The sequence below is a fragment of the Bos indicus x Bos taurus genome, chromosome 22, assembly GCF_003369695.1.
Source record: "Bos indicus x Bos taurus breed Angus x Brahman F1 hybrid chromosome 22, Bos_hybrid_MaternalHap_v2.0, whole genome shotgun sequence".
NCBI classification, from domain to species: domain Eukaryota; kingdom Metazoa; phylum Chordata; class Mammalia; order Artiodactyla; family Bovidae; genus Bos; species Bos indicus x Bos taurus.
The window spans coordinates 15803913-15827480 of NC_040097.1; the positions used below are offsets into that span (position 1 = coordinate 15803913).

General features: G+C 39.1%; 1 protein-coding gene across 16 annotated transcripts in view; it reads right to left on the reverse strand.

Annotated features, from left to right (window-relative positions):
- Window positions 1-23568, reverse strand: part of ERC2 (ELKS/RAB6-interacting/CAST family member 2) — a 984881-nt gene that overhangs the window by 526858 nt on the left and 434455 nt on the right. For all 16 annotated transcript variants that reach the window (XR_003507771.1, XR_003507770.1, XM_027522882.1 and 13 more), the window contains 2 exons: window positions 12077-12214; window positions 3413-3553 (listed from right to left, as the gene is read on the reverse strand). Coding sequence is in view for 14 of the 16 variants with exons in the window: in XM_027522882.1 (XP_027378683.1) it covers window positions 3413-3553; window positions 12077-12214 (279 nt within the window). In the remaining 2 variants the exon portion in view is untranslated. The remainder of the gene's footprint in view (window positions 1-3412; window positions 3554-12076; window positions 12215-23568) is intronic.

The following is a 23568-nucleotide window of genomic DNA, read 5'->3' on the forward strand; positions in this document are numbered from 1 at the left end:
TTAGCCACAGTCTCCAGTTACTCAATCAAACAGTAATCTAAGTGTTATTATAGAGATATTTTGAAGATGTTACTAACATCTACAATGAGTTCACTTTAAGTAAAGAATATTATTCTTCATAATCTGGGTGGGCCTGATCCTATCAGCTGAAAGTTCTTAGAAGCAGAAGGAGGTTTCCTTCAGGCAGAAGAAACTCCTATGGACAGAAGCATTAGCTTCTGTCTGAGAGTTTCTAGCCCATCCTGCCTTCTGTGTGAATTCTGTGTGAATTTTGGACTTCCTTAGCCAGCCCCCATAACTATGTAAGTCAATTCCTTGCAATAAATTTCTTAATATGATTAAACTTCTTAATGCAGCTCTGTTTTTCTGATGGAAGCTTGACTGACATACTGAGCCCAGTGGCAGGCACATTATTATACAGGAACAATAAATGTGTGCAGAAGTGCCTGTCTGAAATTCATACAATGTGACCAGTGTTTACAAAATTATTTTCATTTAAAGTTTACACTCTACCAAGTCATCAAAATCTCTTTTCAATTAGAAGCACATATAAATATACATATTGCTTTTAGGGTGCAAACACAGGAATAACATTTGGAATCCGTGAAGAAAGCTGTAGATGAGACAGAAGCGTCAGTGACTTTTCTTTCATACTAACTATAGGAACTACAGACTCTGCAGCTTTATATATTCTTTATATATCAAAAAATGATAATCTTATCAAAGAAATAACCTCTTCTCTAAAAACTAGTGAACTTAAATTTTAGAGAACATAAATTTTGCTGCTAAGCTTCCACTAAATTCCTGTTACAGATCAATTCTTTCCTTCTTGGACTCTTAATTTACTTTACTTTAATTACAGTACTTTAATCTGTTTCAGGTCAGTTCAGTCACTTAGTCATGTCTGACTCTTTGCAACCCCATGGACTGCAGAATGCCAGGCTTCCCTGTCCATCACCAACTCCTGAAGCTTACTCAAACTTATGTCCATCGAGTTGGTGATACCATCCAACCTTCATCCTCTGTCATCCCCTTCTCCTCCTGCCTTCAATCTTTCTCAGCACCAGGGTCTTTTCAAATGAGTCAGTTCTTTGCATCAGATGGCCGAAGTATAAGAGTTTCAGATTTAGCATCAGTCTTTCCAATGAATATTCAGGACTGATTTCCTTTAGGGTGGACTGGTTGGATCTCCTTGTAGTACAAGGGACTCTCAAGAGTCTTCTCCAACACCACAGTTCAAAAGCATCAATTCTTCGGCGGTCAGCTTTCTTAACAGTCCAACTCTCACATCCATACATGACTACTGGAAAAACCATATCTTTGACTAGATGGACCTTTGTTGGCAAAGTAATGTCTCTGCTTTTTAATATGCTGTACGGGTTGGTCATAGCTTTTCTTCCAAGGAACAAGCTTCTTTTAATTTCATGGCTGCAGTCACCATCTACAGTGATTTTGGAACCCCAAAAAATAAAGTCTGTCACTGTTTCCATTGTTTTCGTATCTATTTGCCATGAAGTGATGGGACCAGATGCCATGATCTTAGTTTTCTGAATGTTGAGTTTTTTTTTGTTTTTTTTTTTTTTTTTCTCTTCTTCCAATTTTATTTTATTTTTAAACTTTACATAATTGTATTAGTTTTGCCAAATATCAAAATGAATCCGCCACAGGTGAATGTTGAGTTTTAAGGCAACTTTTTCACTCTCCTCTTTTACTTTCATCAAGAGGCTCTTTAGTTCTTCTTTGCTTTCTGCCATAAGGGTGGTGTCATCCTCATATCTGAGGTTATTGATATTTCTTCTGGCAATCTTGATTCCAGCTTGTGCTTCATCCAGCCCAGCATTTCACATGATGTACTTTGTATGTAAGTTAAATAAGCAGGGTGACAAGATACAGCCTTGATGTACTCCTTTTCCAATTTAGAACCAGTCTGCTGTTTCATGTCCTGTTCTGTTACTTCTTGACCTGCATACAGATTTCTCAGGAGGCAGGTCAGGTGGTCTGGTATTCCCATCTCTTGAAGAATTTTCCACAGTTTGTCCTGATCTACACGGTCAAAGGCTTTGGCATAGTCAATAAAGCAGCAGTAGATGTTTTTCTGGAATTCTCTTGCTTTTCGATGATCCAGTTGATGTTGGCAATTTGATCTCTGGTTCCTCTGCCTTTTCTAAGTCCAGCTTGAACATGTGGAAGTTCACAGTTCATGTACTGTTGAAGCCTGTCTTGGAGAATTTTAAGCACTACTTTGTAGCATGTGAGATGAGTTCAGTTGTGCCGTAGTTTGAGCATTCTTTGGCATTGCCTTTCTTTGGGATTGGAATGAAAACTGACCTTTTCTGTTCCTATGGCCACTGCCAAGTTTTCCAAATTTGCTGGCATATTGAGTGCAGCACTTTTCACAGCATCATATTTTAGGATTTGAAATAGCTCAACTAGAATTCCATCACCTCCACTAGCTTTGTTCATGGTAATGCTGCCTAAGGCCCACTTGACTTTGCATCAGGTTTAAAATTACCAAAATCCAAGGGCTGAAGTGACACTCTGGAGCTGGGAAATTAGCAACTATGCTGGGATACAATCCAACAGGGCAAAAGAACAAATGTGTCATAAAGGAGACAAACATGTTCTGCAAATAAAATGAAGTGTCCAATTGTGGACTACGGCATGTATCTCAGGGTTTTGGAGACTGAAGAAAAGAATGTGCACATTACTGCTTCTCACACTTCACCAAAGCACTGCTAAGTAAACTGAAGGGGTTATAGGTATTCCTCAGTACATGGATACTTTTCATAACCACCACACAAGAAATTTCTTTAAAGCAGGTTGTTTTACATTATAAATGCAGATGAGATTTGTATTCTGTATCCATGTTTGCACTAGCATTAAAACACTGTTTCAGACTGAGCAGCCAAAACCTTTTCCTATGGGCCCAGCATGGTACCACATCTCCTAACCTGGGGGTATCGACTGATTCATTTCAGAATTGTAGATGAATGCATAGCACCCAACACAAGGATTAATACCTAACAGGCCCTCAGTAAATTGGAGCTATTGTTATTATTGTCAGTGCTTTTGTTGTTCTTGTTATCTCAAACAAGAGATCATGAGATCCTTCAAGCCATATGAACATGGCAAGACAGCAAGAAAACTTCCAAGGGATTACATGATATGTGGTTATTACAGTACAGAAGATATGCACAGAGCATCACCGGATAAAGAGAGTCACAGTGAATACTGTTCTGTAAATTCAGAGAGCTTTATAAAGCAAAGGTAACTAGATCCCCCAAGTCTTCACACAGTCCCTCAAACTAAGTCTCTAGTCTGCCTCAGCTACATGGATGTGGGTTGATGAGGACTACATGGATGTGGGTTGATGAGGACTACTCGTGTGGTGCACTTGTTTCTCCAGACTCACCTCTTTTTCCGTCAGCTCAGCTTGTAAAGCATTGACCTTCTCTTTCAGGTCTTTGTTCTCTTTTCGGAATGATTCTATCTCTTCTAGTCTTTCCCGATCATCTCTCTCCCTTTGTTCTTTCAAACGCTCAATTATTCTTTCCTGTGAGGCAATTGCCCAATTAAAGAAAAAAAAAGTGAGAATCTATCAGTGTGTGTGCCAAGGCATGCTACAGAATGAAATAAGAAGCAATACACATAAGAAGTGCTCCTATGTGTACTGGACTCAACATACACAAGGTATTCAAAATTGGGTTTGTGAAGAGAGGTTGTGCATAACAGTATTTGGGAAAGACAGTCAACCACAGCTTTCAGCTTGTTAATCAAAGTTAGTACCACAGGGTTGTCATGGACCTCAATGCTCAAGTTCATGGTGGTACCAGGGATTTCCAAGAGCAATTCCAGAAGAATGAGGTTCAGGCACCAAAACCCAAAGCCTTGTATGAGGAAGGGGAAGACACAGAACCAAACTCTTGGATCAACCCTCTTTGCTTGGCTTTCCCATCTGATGTCAAATAACCTTCCTTGATTTCTGAAGACTCTTTTTGTGAGAAAGAGGATCAGAGAGAGGCAGGACCTAGACCCTCAAGGACATAAGGCTGAACTCACAGTGAGAACTTGATATAAAATAAGTATTAAGTTCATTATGTAAGTGATTTTCCAATGTATCTGGAGGCTTTTATTTATTTCCATGTTTTTTTCAACGATTTCTTGGCCATCAGTAGAGACTCAAAAACATTGCTAGTTTCTCAGAGCTATCTGAGGCACTATTTCCTGGACTACAGTCCTCATTTTGCTGCAAATAATACTTAACTCACAACTCTCAAAAGGAAAAAAAAGAAAAGAAAAGAAAACACTGTTAGAATTTGAGCAAAGTTCAAAAAGAAGTTTTCTTTACTAAGAGGTCACTACTGCTAGGCACTGTGATACCTTCTCACCTAGTCCTCATCACACCTGTACAATCTGAACTAGGACTACTGGTAACAGATAGTGGGGAGGAAAGCCAGGCTTACAAAGGCCAGTTGACTCATCCATCAGAAACAGAAGGCCCACCCTGATACCCAGGGCTGTCTGAGTCTTAGCCACGGCCAAGGGAACACACTGCCACAAACACAAGTCATTCAAGGAGATGTGAGTACCTGACTGCCCTTGAGTTTTATGTCTAAATAAAAACATTACTCTGGTAGATACATTTTACAAATGGATGAAATCTTTCTGATATCAAAATAAGAACTTTTTTTTTTTTTAAGGGAAATTCTGCTCAGGTAAAATTTGAGTTCGATTTCTGAAACGTGTGTCAAATTATACAACACCTATTTGGATTTTCTTCTAGATGGTCATGTTAAAAAATTTTGGTGCAAAAATGATTCTTAGGTGCACTGGGATGACCCAGAGGGATGGTATGAGGAGAGAGGAGGGAGGGGGGTTCAGGATGGGGAACACGTGTATACCCGTGGCGGATTCATGTTGCTGTATGGCAAAACCAATACAATATTGTAAAGCAATTAGCCTCCAATAAATTTATAATAAAATAAAAAAATTTAAAAAGGAACACACTGAGACACATATTAATCAAACTAACAAAAATTAAATACAAATAAAAAATGTTAAAAATGTTAAAAAAAAAAGAATATTGTCTTTCATATTCTGAAATTCCCTGGTGGTCCAGTGGTTAAGGATCTGCCTGCCAAGGCAGGAGACACAGGTTTGATCCCTGATCCCGGAAGCTCCCATGTGCTGTGAGGCAACTAAGTCCATGTACCACAACTCCTGAAGCCCACTCACCCTAGAACCCATGCTCTGCAACAAGAGAAGCCACCACAGTGAGAAGCATGTGCATTGCAACTAAAGTAGTCTCCACTCGCTGCAACTAGAGAAAGCCCACGTGCAGCAATGAAGACACAGCACAGCCAAAAACTAACATTAAATTAAAAAAAAAGAATATTGTTATTTATATTCTTATAAGTATACAGTACAAGACAAAGCCTGATACTCAAGACAACTATAATTATAAAATACACAGCTTTAAAAAATACAGTGTTTAATGTAGAGGGAAGTTAGTTTGAACACCTGGCCTATGATTTAAGATCCCCCAGGGAAGTACTTAGGCTTCCCAGGTGGCTAAGATGGTAAAGAATCTGCCTACAATGCGGGAGACCTGGGTTCGATCCCTGGATTGGGAAGATCCCCTGGAGGAAGGAATGATAACCCACTCCAGTATTCTTGCCTGGAGAATCCCCATGGACAGAGGGGCCTGGTGGGCTATAGTCCATAGTGTCACAAAGAGTTGGACACGACTGAGTGACTAAGCACAGCACAGCACGGCACAGGGAAGCAACTGTTCTAACCCAATGACAATGATTTATATGTCTAATGCTTTCAAGGGGGGGGAAAATCCCACTGTTGTTTTTAATTATATAAAAATACCTTAAAATGAAATATATTATTACAACAGTGTGGGTTGAAATGGCAAAAATTATTCTATTAATTGTATTTGTTTCTTCTTGATTTCATTACTATCCTATTTTACTCATCTGTGCTATGGGGGGGTCGATGACTATGTGATCAACAGAAGGAGGAAGTGGCCTCAGCGCACAGTAAATCTCTCAAGGACTTTTAACAATTTCAGCAATTGAGCCCACACTGCCTTTGGCCTGCACCTACTGCCAGAGCCTCACAACTGGTCACCCAGTGAGCAGAACCCCTCTGTCCTGTCATTTACACCCCATAGTGTCGGAGTGACATTTTTAAAGCCCCAAACTGACCATGTGGTGGTGGCATAGTCATTAAGTCCTATCCAACACATGTAACTTCAAGGACTGTGGCCCACCAGGCTCCTCTGTCCATGGGATTTCCCAGGCAAGAATACTGGAGTGAGTTGCCATTTCCTTCTCCAGGGGATCTTCCCAACCCAGGGACCAAACCTGGGTCTTCTTTACTGACTGAGTCACCAGGGAGGCCCTGACCAAACTGGCCACATCAACTCATTATTTAGGAAGTTTCCCAGGGATCACTCTGGCCAGAACACGTGGCATTTATTCCCACTAGACAGGCTTATTGCATAATCACTCTCTCAGCCTAGCTTTCCAAAGGGCAACACTCAAATCTTACGATTCTCTTAACTCAGGCCTGAGCAAATTGCCTGGCATACAACAGGCAATTAAAAAGGCTGAGGGAAGGAACATGAATTCAAATTAGGGGCGATCCTGTCTTCAAAAGAAGGGAAATAAAATTAAGTATGCATGTTAACATCCAGAAGGTGTCAGAGTCACTTGGAAATGAGGTTGATCTGCTCTAAGCACTTGTACTATTGACTGGGCATTGATGACAAAGCAAATCAGCAAGCAGTGTAATGTTTTTAAGTGTTATTGATGATTCAATACTACAAAATATTTCTCCGTCAATCACAAAACTAATTTAACCATCAGCCGCACAGGGCCAGATGTCAAAAACATGTGTTAAAAGGCCCTAATATGCCATGATCTACTTGATTAACAGCTAACTTGCAGAAATCCCAACAATGTGTTCTTGTTTTAGTCTTATTTGCATTGGCAAGTGCTCCTTGTGCACCCATCTGGCTGTGCACAGGTCTAATCTACTTGCACTTTATCACTAGATGGGAACTGCATGGCAGTGGCCTCCAGCTCTGGTATCTGGCTGTCTCAACTGCTTATCTGCCATGTGGCTTTATAAATACTGGGGGCTCCATGAGCTTCTGTGTGTCAGTCCTGGAGCTAAGTCATACTCAGTCTTAACTCACTAAGGGGCATTATTTTATTTTTTTTTTTTTATACATTCTGCATATCTGAATAACTTCTGGGAAATTAAAAGGAATAATACATTCCCTGGGATGAAATAATAATAATCCAAGTGAAAAGGTGACTAGTACCTAATGGGTTCTATTCATCAGCCAAAAGACAGCAAATAATTAAATATTCTTGTAAGTCTATAATTTCTAATTAATCGTTTTCTTTTTTTGCACCATGTCTTGTTGTAGAGGATCTGTTAATTTATATGTGGATAAAAATGGAACTTGTGAGGGAAAGGTCAGTGAAAGAGATTGTACTGTCAAACACAAAGACCAGAACATTTGAGTTTAGCCCCATTCCATCACCCATGAGCTGAGCAGTCTTGACATAACCCGGGGGGGTGGGGGGGCAACTAAGTCCCAACCAAGGGCCAGCCTAGGGTACAAGTGGCTTCCCAGAGTGCTGCATTGAGAAGTTAACTGGTGTCACAGTTGATTAATGATGTCTACCCAGGGCCCAGAACAGACACTGGACCAGAAGAGAACAGTGCTGCACAGGTCCCAGGTTTTCATTTCTAGGCATGTCATTTCACCTCACTGGACCCAATTCCCATCTTTAAAATGAAAGAGCATGGATTTACTGTTTCTCAAAGTATGGCCTTCCAAACATTTGCATCAGAAACATTGGTCATCCTTGTTAAATCAAAGATTCCTGGGCCCCACAGCAGAGCACAGAATCAGAATCACTAGGATATGGGACCCAGAGAACTATACTTTAAGAAGTTTTCTTGATTAGTGGTCCCCAACATTTTTGACAATTTTTCCCCGTACTGAGGCAGGGGTGGGGGCGATGGTTTCAGGATGATTCAAGCTCATCACATTTACTGTGCACTTTATTTCTATTATTATTATATCAGCTTCACCTCAGATCATCAGGCATGAGGTCCCAGAGGTTGGGGACCCCTGCTCTAGGTGACAAGATTATTTTGGATACATATAGAAGTTTGATATCTACTGGAATATAAACACTTAAAAATAAATCTACTATTCTTTATCCCCTGACAGGGAAATTTGCCAATTCCTATCAGATTGTTTTGTCTGTTTTTCAAATACACGATGTTCTGATTTTTGGCACCTTTTGAAAATTCCCTCTGCGTTTGCATTTATTCTTCATCAGGTAAAAGGCTGAAAGTTAGATGCGCATAGGGTTTGGAAACCAGTAGCTCACTGACCAAAGCTGCCCCACAGAGCTATTGTGTTCAACTTGAGCATCATATTTTAAAATCTGAACTTGAACATTTTGAGGTAAGTCAATGATGCTCCAGCTTGTCATAGTCACTAGCAGTCCCAACTGCTTAACACCAAACCCACTTCCCTCATTTTTGCTCCCTGCCCGACCCTACATGGCATCTAAGTTCTCAACTCCTCATGTACAGTTCAGTACAGATTTCACATGCCTGAGACTGTGGATGAGCAAACTGAATAATTATTGTCAAGGTAATTCCAAAAGATAGTGGAATTCACAGGTCAGCTAGTTTAAATGTATGTTTTGAAGATAAGGTACTGAGAGGAGAACAGATTTGCCCCATGTGATGCAATTATCAAGTAGTGGGGACAGTTCGAGAGGGCCAGACTCCCATAGACCCCCAGATTTCCTTCCTTGGCCTTCCTTAAATCTCAGAGGAAGTGCGTTTAAGTAAAAGGAGTAGTTTCAGATTCAAGAATTGTTTGGGGACTTAAACTAGAATAAATCAAATCTCAGTAGGGAGAAAAAGGATAAAATCCTGCCAAGAATACATGATATGGAAAAGAATATGGTATAGGCTTATTTCTGTATATTTGGAGAAAGAAATCAAGAGTACAAATGGACTGACATCATGTCACTGAAAGACTGCAGAAGGGATACATAATCATTCATAGTTTTTGAAACAACATTCTTCCATTCATATTTTATAAACAAAATTACTACTAGAAAGTTTTGATACTAAATTCTTGAAAATTTTTAAAAGAATATTTTTCCCTGAAAAATCATCTTATTCTTATTTTTCCAAATAAAATCTCATCTTTTATAATTTAAAGTTGTAATCTTACAATTTTAATAGGAACATTAAGACTATATAGCCATTGAAATCTGGCTGCTTTTTTCCAGTATATTTTTAGCATAGAGTGGTGATTCTTAGACTAGGGTGTACATCACAGTCACCTAGAGAGTGTGATGAAGTGCAGACTACTCGAGGCTCTGATTCAGGAGGTATACATGGGGCCTAATAATTATACTTTTGACAGACATCTCCTGGTGATTCTGATGTAGATGTCAGATGAAACTTTTTTAAGATTCACCGACTTCTAGAATCAGTGGGATATTTAATCTAATTCCCCCATACTACAAATGGGCAATTTGAGGCCCAGGGAGTGAGAGTTATTTGTCAAGGTCACCCAGTTAGTGGCAGAGCTGAGACTGGCTCCTGGGCCACTATCCACTAGACCTCACTACCTCAAGGTTTATGATAACAGGGAAAATAGTAGGAAACAATGCTATTATTACAGTGCAAAATCCAAAACAAAACAAACAACAAAAAGACCCCATTACCTCTTGCATTTGTGGGAAATGCTACAAAGTGCTACCGAATAAGAAATGATGAGAAAGACACAGAAAAACAGCATAATGGGGTCTACTTACATACGACTTCAAAACTTAAGACTTCTTTGCTTCAGGGTTTGAAAATAATTATGTCAATAACATGGACCTACTAAAAGACTGCACTGATTCATGATATGTCCAACCAAAAATAAGCTATCTTTCTTCAGAATCCTTGCAAACTTTATGTCATCTGCTCTTGGGTACTGATTCTTTGACACTTAGGAAGTGATGGGGGATATAACATGCAAATTCAACTCCAAGGCCTACTGGTGCTCAGCCCAGCACATTACACACCCTCTGCGGCTAGGAGTACAACAGTGCCCAGAGAATGAATGAACTAACTTGGGTAGAATGAAATGGACTAGAAATCATTTTAGGAATCAGTAAACATCAGAATGGAGAAGGCAATGGCAACCCACTCCAGTACTCTTGCCTGGAAAACCCCATGGACGGAGGAGCCTGGTAGGCTGTAGTCCATGGGGTCACGAAGAGTCGGACACTTACTGAGCAACTTCACTTTCACTTTCATGCACTGGAGAAGGAAATGGCAACCCACTCCAGTGTTCTTGCCTGGAGAATCCCAGGGACGGCGGAGCCTGGTAGGCTGCCATCTGTGGGGTCGCACAGAGTCGGACACGACTGAAGCAACTTAGCAGCAGCAGCAGCAAACATCAGAATGACCTATTTGCCTAATTGATTTTCTTCATTCTTTTGGTCAAAGTAATCCTTTTAAACATCAGTCAGAACTAAGACATCCAAATGGCTTCCTACCTGCTTCAGAGTGAAAGTCAAAGTTTTTCATCCTTTCTCACAAGGCCCTTCAAGGAATACTCCCTCTCCATCCACTGCTCCCCACTGCTCTTGATTCCCTCCAGTACATTCTCCCTCCAGAAGTGCTCATGGCTCATCCCTCACTTTCCTCAGGTCTTTCCTTATATGCACCCTTCTTAGTAAGACCTGACCTGGTCATTCCACCCCAGCATTCCCTGAACCCTCTCCTTGCTTTCTTCTATAGAGAGTATTACCTTCTGAAGTTTCATGTGTTTTACTTATTTATTTTCTGTGTCTCTTCAGTCCCATTAGAATCCTCCATGAGAGCCAGGATTTTCACTTCTTTTCTCTGCTGGATCCCTGGTGCCCACAAAAGTGCCTGTCATACGGTGGTGGCTCACTCCATCAACACCCACAGGTAGTGCACTAGGCACTGGGGGAAGGTGAGCCAATACACACAAGTAACATACATACACAGGTATGCCCGGGCTTGGAGTCTAGCAGAGAAAACCAATTAATCACATTAAAACAGAAAAATGAACAATTAAGATTGTTACAAGAGCTCTGGGAAATTCATGGTATTCATGAAAACATAATAGAGGATTTTACCTAGGAGGCTTCCCCAAGGAAATGATTGATAATAATAATAACAGTTATAACTTAATATATACCTATTATCCTAAACACTTTCCAAATATTAATGCATTTTCTCCTCTACGTAATCCACTAAAGTAGGTAGTATTATTATCCTCTTTTTCAAATGAAGAAACTGAGAAAGCGAGAGGTTAAGTAACTTATCCAAAGTATTAACTGTGAGACCTAAGATTTGAAACCTGAGTCTGGCTCCAATATCCACAATCTTGACTCTGTGCAATACAGCTTCTCAGCTCTCAGAAGAAGAGGAATTAAATCTGCAGGGAGTAAAGAACATTCTGGGCTCAACAATAACATGTGCAGAAGAGTCTGAGGCAGGAGGAAACAATGGTGCACTTAAGAATCTAGAAGGCCAGCATGGCTAGAGCACAAAGTATGAGAGAAGAGAGATGGGGATAAGGCTGGAAAAGGAGGAAGAAAAGATGAATGGAAGGGATGGAAGGAGGGAGGAAGGTAAAGAGGCAGGCAGAGAAGTGGCTAGTCAGGTGAGAGCCAGAGAACATGATGGGATGGACCCTAAGGGCAAGGTTAAAGATTTCAGTTTCCATCATCCTAAAAACAACAGCAAGCTAGTGGAGGTTTTTAAGCAGGGCCAACGGTGAAGTGATCAAGTATGTATTTCAAAAAGATGCCAATGGCTTCAGCATGCTGAGTCTACTGCTGAAGATTGCATGGGAAGGGAAGGCCCAGCTGGTACTAGGGTTGATGTGAGTACATGGAGAAAAACAAGCACATTAAAATGCATTTGGGCCATTTCCTCCCAACCACATCTCCCTAAACCATACCACAGCTAATGTTTAGTCCAAGCTCACCTTCTCTGACAAAGCCTCCTCGAGCGTTGCCAGCGCAGTGTCTGTGTTACTGGAATCAGTCTGCAAGGACTTCACTCTGTCTTTCAGATTGGTCAGTTGCTTGTCTTTATCCCTAAGCTGTTCTTGTAAGTTTTCAATCTGAAAGTAAAAATCACCATATTTAATACACAATTTATTACATATCCAGTACAGTGGATCTATGGGGGGGAAACACAAAAGACCCAAGATTATGGAACTTGTTGGTATTAGGAGGTTACACTTTTATTTAGAATCAAGGCCATTTTGACAAGACCGTCTTTCTTACATGTAATTCAACTTTGTGTTTAAACAGCAATAGAGATGAGCAGAATATCTCCCTCCATGCAAATGCAAGGCCTTCAGACATATAAGCACTATTATTTCTATTTCTATCCCTTTCACTAGCCCTTTAAGTCTTGAGTCCATAAACCTAATCTTGGTGCAGTGAATCAGAGAAACATATATGCAGAATTCATTCAATGAACAGACACATACTGGGTGAGCACCAAGCACCCTATCAGTATATGGTAGAACCTATGTAGTCATTCACTCACTCCTTTATTCAGCATTAGACTTTGTGTGATATGCCAAATGCTGTCAAGTGGCTGTTTCAAAGTAACCACATGAAAAGCCAAGTAGGTTATCACCAGTAGACTGTTAATGGGAAGAACTTATGATATAAATCAAATGTAACAAGTACTAAACACTCCATTTGGCAAGTAAGTCATGTGCTGGCAACCAACCAGCCACTTTTATCCACTATCTGCAGCCTGAAATAAACACACCAAATAGCCGATTATAACGCCTGCCCAGGAGCAACAGCAAGGACTTTCTCTTGGGCATTGCATACATTATCATTCATGTTTTTATTCTCTGCTTTCAAACCATGTATTTCTTATCTAAGGATTAAAAAAAAAGTCCCACTGTACAAACAATTTATTCATATTAAGGGTTTTAAAATGACAAGGAAAAAAAGCAGTACAACTCTAAGATAAGTCCATTCAAAATATTTGTATTCTGCACACAGGCTTTCTCAGGAAATCATTCCAAATGCATGTTTCACAATGTGCAACTCAAACAAATTTTGGGATTACTTGATTCATGTAGCATGAATCTGGAATGGCAACACAAATAATGACCAGAGTAGAAGCAATAATGAGGAGGCGGCAGAGTGACAGCGAAGGTGGCGGCAATAGCAGCATTATAAAAGCTCTGAATGCAAAGATAATGACCCTGCTGACCCTCAATCTGAAGACAGATGTGAATAATTTTTCAAATGGCTAAAATGGACGTGGGCTAATGGAGATGGATTTTTCCTCCTTCCAATTCTTCCCATTTTTTTTGCTCCCTCCTTTTTTTATTCTCCTTATTCTTCTTCTTCCCCTTTTTGTCAATGTACTTTTTTTTAATGTTTGTCTGCCTTGAGACAGACAACCTGGTTTAGATGAAATAACTAACCTTTTACTTCATCAAAGTGCACTGTGTTCCTATTCAGCTACCACTGTGAGAATTTGCTGTCCCTCCATGGAAAACACAGGAACTCAAAAGGTACAATCATCTGCCGTCAAAACAAAGGCTCCCTCCATTCCAGACAAGTGTTCATGTGATTACAGGACACCATAAGCAAATATATGAGTGAGCAAAATCATGGGTAGTTACATGTCAGAATGACAGTCACTCTATAGAAGTCAGCAGCTGAGAGGACTAACTCTCAGAGACTGTGTTGTTACTTTTGAGTACACTCACATCCACATCTGTGTCCACATATGTGTGCAAATCTATGGCAGCTCCAAGCAAACTGATTAAGTTCTCCAGCCTGGAAGACAGTGGGAGACAGCGCCCTGGATAAAGGAGAGACTTTCTCTCAGGGCATCAGGCTTGGAGCAACAGCACCACTGATTTCAAAGGGCTTCAGGTGCTGCAAATAGAGGTTAAAGAAGACTGCTGTAAGCCTTTGTGAGACCCTCTGGGGCCTTCTCAATTACTGGGGAGATTAAGGATATGGAAGGTCAGTGGTCTGAGGAGTATGCAGGTAGGAGATAAGAGCTGGAGAAATGTGGGCTGGTGAGACTTGGAGACACAGAAGCAACACAGCTATGGATCCCACATCTAAGAACTCAGCAGAAGAGCCAATTATTTCACAGACAAGACTGAAAAACAGATCTGGAACTGGAGATATTTACAGAGCGAGGGATACACCACTTTAAAAATGTTGCACAAAGATCGCCAAGAATGATTCTTAATAAAGACAAAGTACAGACTAGGGTGGGGAATATAGCCTATTGTGTAAGTAAGAAATAAAACTACAAATACATACATATATGCAACTATAAAGTACATTTTTTTCTGAAAAATAAATGACAAGAAATTTTAACTGTGTTTAACTTTAGGGGAAGGGTCTAGGGTGCAAAAAGGTGGAAGTGAGCTTTTGTTTCTCCTTTTCTTATACTTTTGTAGTGTTTTGCTTGAACTTTCTAAGCATATAAGTTTTATTCATTTTTAATGCCGATCAACATTATCTGGATGGAGAGATTATGGGTCATTTTCAGTTTATATTTATATATAAAAATTTAAACCATTATGCTAGTATTTAAAATCATATTTGCATGCTATTGATAACTAAGTAGAAAAGGATTGAAGAGGAAAAAGAGGATAATGTAAAATCATATTATGTTTGTATGTAAAAAGAAAAAAATTCAATATAGAAATATATATATGTAATTCATTAAAATATTATTTGGTATATTTGATTTTGCAATTCTTCTTTATACTTTCCTATATCTGTCAGCTTGGTTTTCTTGAATATAACAGAATAAAATATATTTAAGATCAACTACAAAATATCAGAATGATTCTTTGAATATGTTTTGAACAGTAAGTTTGTACTTTTTATTATAAAAGGACTAATTGTAGGAGGAAATTTTTGTTTTTAGCATTCAGTCACTAAGTCATTTCCAACTCTTTATTTCTTTGTTATTCTAAGAAAGGAGGACTCAATTCTTAAAATTAGGAAACTGGGGATAAATGTAAAATTCCGTATCTTTCAGAAAAAATTGTGCAGCTTTCTAATGTTTATAAATCATTAACAACAAACATTTACAAAAAAAAAAAGGCATAAATTTTTCTTCAAAGGGTGAGGTTATATAGGTTCAAATAGCAGGCAGTGGAAAATAAGTAAATTGAAAACCAGGATTAGGATGGGGAGGTCTGGGGATGGAAAGCGAGGATTTTGTGAGAAATTGCACATGCTGCCAAAAATGGAATCCACCTAAGCAACGTAGTCAAGTCATTGGTCACTGTGACTTGATAAAATAAGAGATGGACCTGAGCACAAGGCTATCCTTGCCTTTGAACTAAACCACCTTTTCATCAGAGCTGGACAACTCAGAAGGAGACAGCCTTGCTGCAGTGGTACCTGTACCTCCCAGAGCAGACCACTGGAGAGGAGGTATGGGTCAGGGAGAGCTCAGGCCCTGGGGGTCACTGGGCAGCCCTAATCGTAATGGCTTCAAGCTGACTACTGAAACCTCAGGTCTGCCAAGTTCAAGGAGGGTCAGTGCCCAAAGGAGGGTCAGTGCCCAGAGGGAGTTTTTTGGAGAGTTTTCAAACGTGGTCCCCCATGGGAGAAGTCACTGACTGAACAGCAGCATCCTTCTTGACTCCACATTTGCTCCCCTCCCCCCCATTTGGTCTCCAAATTTCAGCACGTCACCTTCCTACAATGCAGATCTCCCTGAATGACTTTTTCCTTAGAACTCTTCAACTGTTCCCTGATTGCCTCCAGATAAAGCCCAAACTGCCTGACATCACAGAAGAGGCCCCTCACAGGAAGGCTCACTGGTCTTCCACCATCCCCTAGCCTTGCCTAACCTCTCCCATGACCTCCCAGCACCAGGCTTCTTCACAGCCTCTCCATCTTTGCCTTTATTTCTTCTGCTTGGGAGATTCTTTTCATCCTATTTTTTTTTTAACCAAGTTCTACTCAAACATTTAGATATCAACATATTCCTTAACTCCTCCAGGAAGCCTTCTTTTCATAACACCCAGTCTGGCCCAGACTAAGTCCCCCACTTTTCACACACTTTTCAAATTGCCTCTTTACTAGTCTCTTTACAATGTGACTGTGAGTTCTGTTAATTCTGTCATACTCACTCTGTATTTCTGGACACAGCACCCAACTGTGTTGGCAATACCATGTATTTACTTACTGAATAAATAAAAGAAGGAAGGAAGGAACCCTAAAGAGAATGTCTTGTGTGAAAGGAATAGACCAGACCAGGTGATAGCTGAGTCCCTTCAGCTCTTAGATCCTACAAAGAAGAAATTAAAAGCATGAAGAAACTCTATATATAGTCAGAGTATCTTAAATATGCTGAAGAATCTTTATGCTTTCAAATATTACACAAAGGTATTTTGTTTGGCTGTTTCTTTATAGAGTTGTGAAATTAGTTACTAAAAAACATTTTCTTTTCTCCATATCACATATCACTATAATTTCTGTTATCCACCTCTAAGGTATCAGTCAAACCTTTTAGCTGAAACAATAAGAACATCTCAGGCTGGGTTAAGCATAAACAAACTGCCAGGAATACTGGAGAACCAGGGTTGGAGAAAATAATCCAGAAGAGAGCCCAAAGTTTTGATGCAACTGGCCTGGTGCAGACCCTGTTGCCCCAGCTGCAGAATACCAGAAACTGAGACTTATAACACAAATCTAGATTCACCAGTGAACCCACCAGGTCCATCATTTCATCTAGGTGATCAATTTCTTAGCATCCAATTGTTTATAGTACTTACTTATAAACCCTTATAATCCTTTATGTTTCTATAGAATTGGTAGGAATATCTCCACTTTCTCATCTTAGTAATTAAATTTTTCTTTTTCTTTTCCTTAATCCACCTAGTTAAAGGTTTGTCAATTTTGTTGAGCTTTTCAAAGAACCAAATTTTGATTTCACTGATTTTCTCTATCATTTTTCTAGTCTTTCATTTATCTCTGTTCTATTCTTTCTTTTCTTCCTCATGCTCTTACCCTCTTCCAACAACACAAGAGAAGACTCTACACATGGACATCACCAGATCGTCAACTCCGAAATCAGACTGATTATATTCTTTGCAGCCAAAGATCAAGAAGCTCTATATCTACTTCTGAGCAACATCACTCTCAGCATTAGGGTCTGGATGAAGACTAAGGGAATCTATTTATGAAGTCATTGTTCAGACAGAGCTATGAGCTACAGAAGTCTGTCCTCAGTCTAAAAGCTGCACTGAAATTTCTAACCTATGTAGCACTGTGCTTCCAAGGCAAACCATTCAGTATCACAGTAATCCAGGTCTATGCCTCAAACATGGATGTCAAAGAATCTGAAGTTGACCAGTACTATGAACACCTATAAGACCTTCTAGAATAAATACCAAAAAAGATATCCATTGCATCATAGGGGACTGAAATGCAAAAGCAGGAAGTCAAGACATATCAGGAATAATAGGCAAGTTCAGTCTTGAAGCACAAAATGAATCAGCGTAAAGGCTAACAGAGTTTTGTTAAGAGAACATTCTGGTCAGAGCAAACAAACTTTTCTAAAAACCTAAGAGACGACTCTACACATGGACATCACCAAATGATCAATATTAAAATCAGATTGATTATGTCTGATTATATGAAAGAGAAGAGTAAAAAAGTTGGCTTAAAACTCAACATTCAGAAAACTAAGATTATGGCATCCAGTTCCATCACCTCATGGCAAATAGATGGAGAAACAATGCTATTCTGGTGGGCTCCAAAATCACTGCAGATGGTGACTGCAGCCATGAAATTAAAAGACACTTGCTTCATGGAAGAAAAGTTATTACCAACCTAGACAACATATTAAAAAGCAGAGACATTACATTGCCAACAAAGGCCCATCTAGTCAAAGCTATGGTTTTTCCAGTAGTCCTGTATGGATGTGAGAGTTGGACTATAAAGAAAGCTGAGCACTGAAGAATTGATGCTTTTGAACTGTGGTGTTGGATAAGACTCTTGAGAGTCTCTTAGACTGCAAGAAGATCCAACCAGTCAATCCTAAAGGAAATCAGTTCTGAATATTCATTGAAAGGACTGATGCTGAAGCTGAAACTCCATTACTTTGGCCACCTGATGCAAAGAACTGACTCACTGGAACAGACCCTGATGCTGGGAAAGATTGAAGGTGGGAGGAGAAGGGAACGACAGAGGATGAGATGGTTGGATGGCATCACCGACACGATGGACATGAGTTTGAGCAAGCTCCAAGAGTTGGTGATGGACAAGGAGGCCTGGCATGCTGCAGTCCATGGGGTCACAAAGAGTTGGACAGGATTGGTGATTGAACCGACTGAACTGATTATGTCCTTTGCAGCCGAAGATGGAGAAGCTCTATACAGTCAGTAAAAACAAGACCAGGAGCTGACTGTGGCTCAAGTCATGAGCTCAACATCGCAAAATTCAGGCTTAAATTGAAAAACATAGGGAAAACCACTAGGCCTTTCAGGTATAACCTAAATCAAATACTTTATACAGTGGAGTGATGAATAGACTCGAGGGATTAGATCTGGTAGAGTGTCTGAAGAGCTATGGATGGAGGTTCTAACATTTTACAGGAGGCAGTGACAAAAATCATCCCAGAGAAAAACAAACACAAGAAGGCAAAGTGGTTGTCTAACAAGGTTTTACAAATTTCTGAGAAAAGAAGAGAACTGAAAGGCAAAGGAGAAAAGGAAAGATATATCCATATGAATGCAGAGTTCCAAAGAATAGCAAGGAAATAAGAAAGCCTTCTTAAGTGAACAATACAAAGATATAGAAGAAAACAACAGAATGGGAAAGACTTGAGATCTCTTCAAGAAAACTAGCAATATCAAGGGAACATTTCATGCAAGGATGCACATGATCAAGGACAGAAACAGTAAGTACCTAACAGAAGCAGAAGAGATTAAGAACAGATGGCAAGAATACACAGAAGAATTGTACAAAAAAGTTATTAATGACTCAGATAACCACGATGGTGTGATCACATATCTAGAGCCAGACATCCTAGAGTGTGAAGTCAAGTGGGCCTTAGGAAGGATCACTAGGAACAAAGTTAGTGGAGGTTATGGAATTCTAGCTGAGCTATTTAAAATCCTAAAAGACGATGCTGTTAAAGTGCTGCACTCAATATGACAGGAAATTTGGAAAGCTCAGTAGTAGTCACAGGACCGGAAAAGGTCAGTTTTCATTCCAAAGAAAAGCCAAAGAATCTTCAAATTACAGTACAATTGCACTCATTTCACATGCTAGTGAGGTTATGCTTAAAATCCTTCAAGCAAGGATTCAACGGTACTTGAACCAAGAAATTCCAGATATACAAGCTGGGTTTAGAAAAGGCAGAGGAACCAGAGATCAAACTGCCAGCATTCGTTGGATTATGGAGAAAGCAAGGTAATTTCAGACAAAAATATTTATGTCTGTTTCACTGAATATGCTAAAGCCTCTGACTGTGTGGATCACAACAAATGGTGGAAAAGTCTTAAAGAGATGGGAACACCAGACCACCTTACCTGTCTCCAGGGAAACCTGTATGCAGGTCAAGAAGCAACAGTTAGAACCAGAAAGTGGAACAATGGACTGGTTCAAAATTAGAAAAGGAATATGACAAGGGCTCTATACTGTCAGCCTGCTTATTTTAACTTACATGCAGAGTACATCATAAGAAATGCCAGGCTAGATGAATCACAAGCTAGAGTCAAGATTGATGGGAGAAATATTAACAACTTCAGATATGAAGATGACACCACTCTAAAGGCAGAAAGTGAAGAGAAACTAAGAATCTCTTAAGAGTGAAAGAGGAGAGTGATAAAGCTTGCTTGAAAGTCAACATTTAAAAAACTAAGATCATGGCATCCAGTGCCATCACTTCATGGCAAATAGAGAGGGAAAAGTAGAAGCAGTGACAGATTTTATTTTGTTGGGCTCCAAAATCACTGAACCCATGAAATTAAAAGATGCCTGCTCCTTGAAAGAAAAGCTATGACCAACCTAGACAGCATATTAAAAAGCAGAGACATCACTTTAGCAACAAAGGTCCATATAGTCAAATCTACGGGTTCTCTAGTAATCATGTACAGATGTGAGAGCTGGACCATAAAGAACACTGAATGCCGAAGAACTGATGCTTTCAAACTGGGGTGCTGGAGAAGACTCTTGAGAGTCCTGTGGATAGTGAGGAGATCAAACCAGTCCATCCTAAAGGAAAGTAAGCCTGAATATTCATTGGAAGGATTGATGCTGAAGCTTCAATGCTTTGGTCACCTGATGCAAAGAGCTGACTCATTGGAAAAGACCCTGATGCTGAGAAAGATTGAGGGCAGGAGGAGAAGGGGGCAGCAAAGGATGGGATGGTTAGATAGCATCTCAATGGACATGAATCTGAGCAAACTCCAGAAAACAGTGAAGGACAAGAGAGCCTGGTGTGCTGCAGTCCACGGGGTCTCAAAGACTCAGACATGGCTTAGTAACTGAACAACAACAAGCAATGTCATGATGATGATGATAATATATATATATATATATATATATATATAGATAGATGATGATACTGGTCAGGCACTATTCTAAATGCCTAAGTGCTTTTTTTTTTGACATTTAATAATAAGATGATTGAGGTTTCCACGAAGTTATAAAAAATAATAGAAGAGATCCCTTACATTCTTTGTCCAGCTTTCTCTAAGTGTAACATCTACCATAGTAACTATAGTACAATATTACAACCAGGGAACTGACATTGATATAATCCACTGAACTTATTCAGATGTCACCAGTTCTGTGTGTGCTCACTCGTGTGTGTGTGTGCTTACTTCTAGGCAATTTTATCATGACCACCAAAGTCAAGTGACAGAAAAATTCTAATACCACAAAGATTGCATGTTTATAATTGCAATTACTTGTCTCTTGCATTTGTCCTTATCCCTAACACCTGGCAATCACAAATCCATTCTCCATTTCCATAATTTTGTCATTTCACAAACGTTACCTAAGCATAGTCATCAAGTACATAACCTTTGACATTGGCTTTTTCCACTCAGTATGATTCTCTGAGGATCCAGCCAAGTTGTTATGTTTAGCAATAATTTATTCCTTTTATTGAGAAGTAGGATTCCATGGTAAGGATACACCAGTTTGTTTAACCATTCACCTATCGAAGGACATTGAGTTGTTTCCAGTTTTTAGCTATTACAAATAGGCAACTATGAACACTCATGTACTAGTTTTTTCTATGAACATAAGGTTTCATTTCACTGGGATAAATGCTGCCTGGGTACAACTGCTGGGTCACATGAGAATTTTAATTTAGCTGTATAAGAAACAGACAAACTGTTTTCCAGAGTAGCTGCACCATTTCACAGTCCCATCAGCAACTGTATGAATGATCTGGTTTCCCTTCATTTCCTCCAACTTTTGCTGTTGATATTATTTTTTATTTTAGTAATTCTGATATAGAACAATAATGTGCTGCAGTTTTATTTTGCATTGCCTAATAGGTAATGATTTTAAACACCTTTTCATCTGCTTATTTGCTACCTGTTGCTGCTGCTGCTGCTGCTAAGTCGCTTCAGTCGTGTCCAACTCTGTGCGACCCCATAGACGGCAGCCCACCAGGCTCCCCCGTCCTTGGGATTCTCCAGGCAAGAACACTGGAGTGGGTTGCCATTTCCTTCTCCAATGCATGAAAGTGAAAAGTGAAAGTGAAGTCACTCAGTCGTGTCCGACTCTTAGCAATCCCATGGACTGCAGGCCATCAGGCCCCTCTGTCCATGGGATTTTCCAGGCAAGAACACTGGAGTGGGGTGCCATCACCTTCTCCACTGCTACCTGTAGTCTTCAGTAAAAGTCTGTTTAGGTCTTTTGCCCATTTTCTAATTGGATTGGTTTTGGTTCTACTGTTGACTTTTGAGAGTTCTTTATATATTCTAGATGCAAATCCCTTATCAGATATATGGCCTACAATTATTTTCTCCCACTCTGTAGCTTGTCTTTTCATCTGCTTAACAAGACCTTTCACATAACAGAAAGCCTCTTTTTATATAGTTCATGCCCTTTATGTCAATTCTATGAACGTATTACCTAGCCCTAGATTCTTACAATTTTATCCTATAGCTTTTCTCATAGATTTATAGTTTTATATTTTACATTTAAGCCTGTGGCCTACTTTGAGTAAATTTTGTATAAACTGTGAGATTTAGGTTGATGTTTATTTTTATTGTCTATGGATGTACAATTGACCCCACAATTTTTTTTTTTTTAAAGGCTGTCCTTCCTTCATTGCAATGTTTTCGTACCCCTACACAGTATCAGTTTAGGTATATCTGTGAGGGTATATTTCTGGGTTCTCCATTCTGTTCCATCAATTTATTGTCTCTTGTGTCTCCAATAATACAACACTGTCGTGATTACTATACTTATATTGTAAGAGTTAACACCAGTAGAGTGGTATTTCCTACCTTATTCCTCTTTGAAAAGAATGTTTTACTTAATCTAGCACTTGTGTTTCTCCATAAAATTTTTATAATAAGCTTGTCTATGTCAATAAAAACCCTTGATGGTAACTTCATAGGAATTTCATTAAACCTAAAGCTCAGTTTTGGGAGAATTGACACCTTTATTATTATTCCAAACCATGAGTCAGTGTCTGTCTCATTTGTTTAAATCTTCTTTGATATTTTTTCATTAACATTTTATTTCAGCATGTAGAACCTGTACATGTTTTGGTAAGTTCATATTTAAGTATTTCATTTTCTTTAGAGTTACTAAAAAGGTATTGTGTTTTTAATTTTGGCTTCCACATTATTCATAGTTAGCATACACAAATGTAATAAATTTTTGTTTGTTCAGTAAAGTCTCAGGATACAAGACAACACACCTGTGAGACAATGGCCTTCAGTTTTGTTTTGGAGGGTTTTATTTGCTTTTTTCTTTTCTTTTTTTAATTACTTTTTCAGTTTGGGGTATGAAAGTAATACTGGCCTCATAAATTACCTGGAAAATACTCCTTTTTCAGCAAGAGATTAAGTAAAATTAGTGTTAATTCAGTAAAAATCTCCAGTGAAATAGTATTTCCATACTATTATGAGTATGGAAATTTCTTTTTCAAGAGCTTTTAAATTACAAATTTAATTGATTTAAGATTATTCATGTTATTCATTTCATCATGGTTGAGTTTGGTAGTTTGCAGTTTTTGAGGAATTGGGCCATTTTCTCTAAGCTATCCAATTTTTGAGTATGAAGTTATACTATTCCTCTCAACTTTTTAATGATTTCAGAATCCATAGTGATATCTCGTTTCATTTCTGATCTTGTTGATTTGTTCCTATCTCTTTTATCTTTATCAATTTTATTAATTTTTTTCTCAAAGAAACAGCTTTTAATTTTATTGATTTTCTCTTCAGCTTCTATTTTCAATTTTATTTATTTCTGC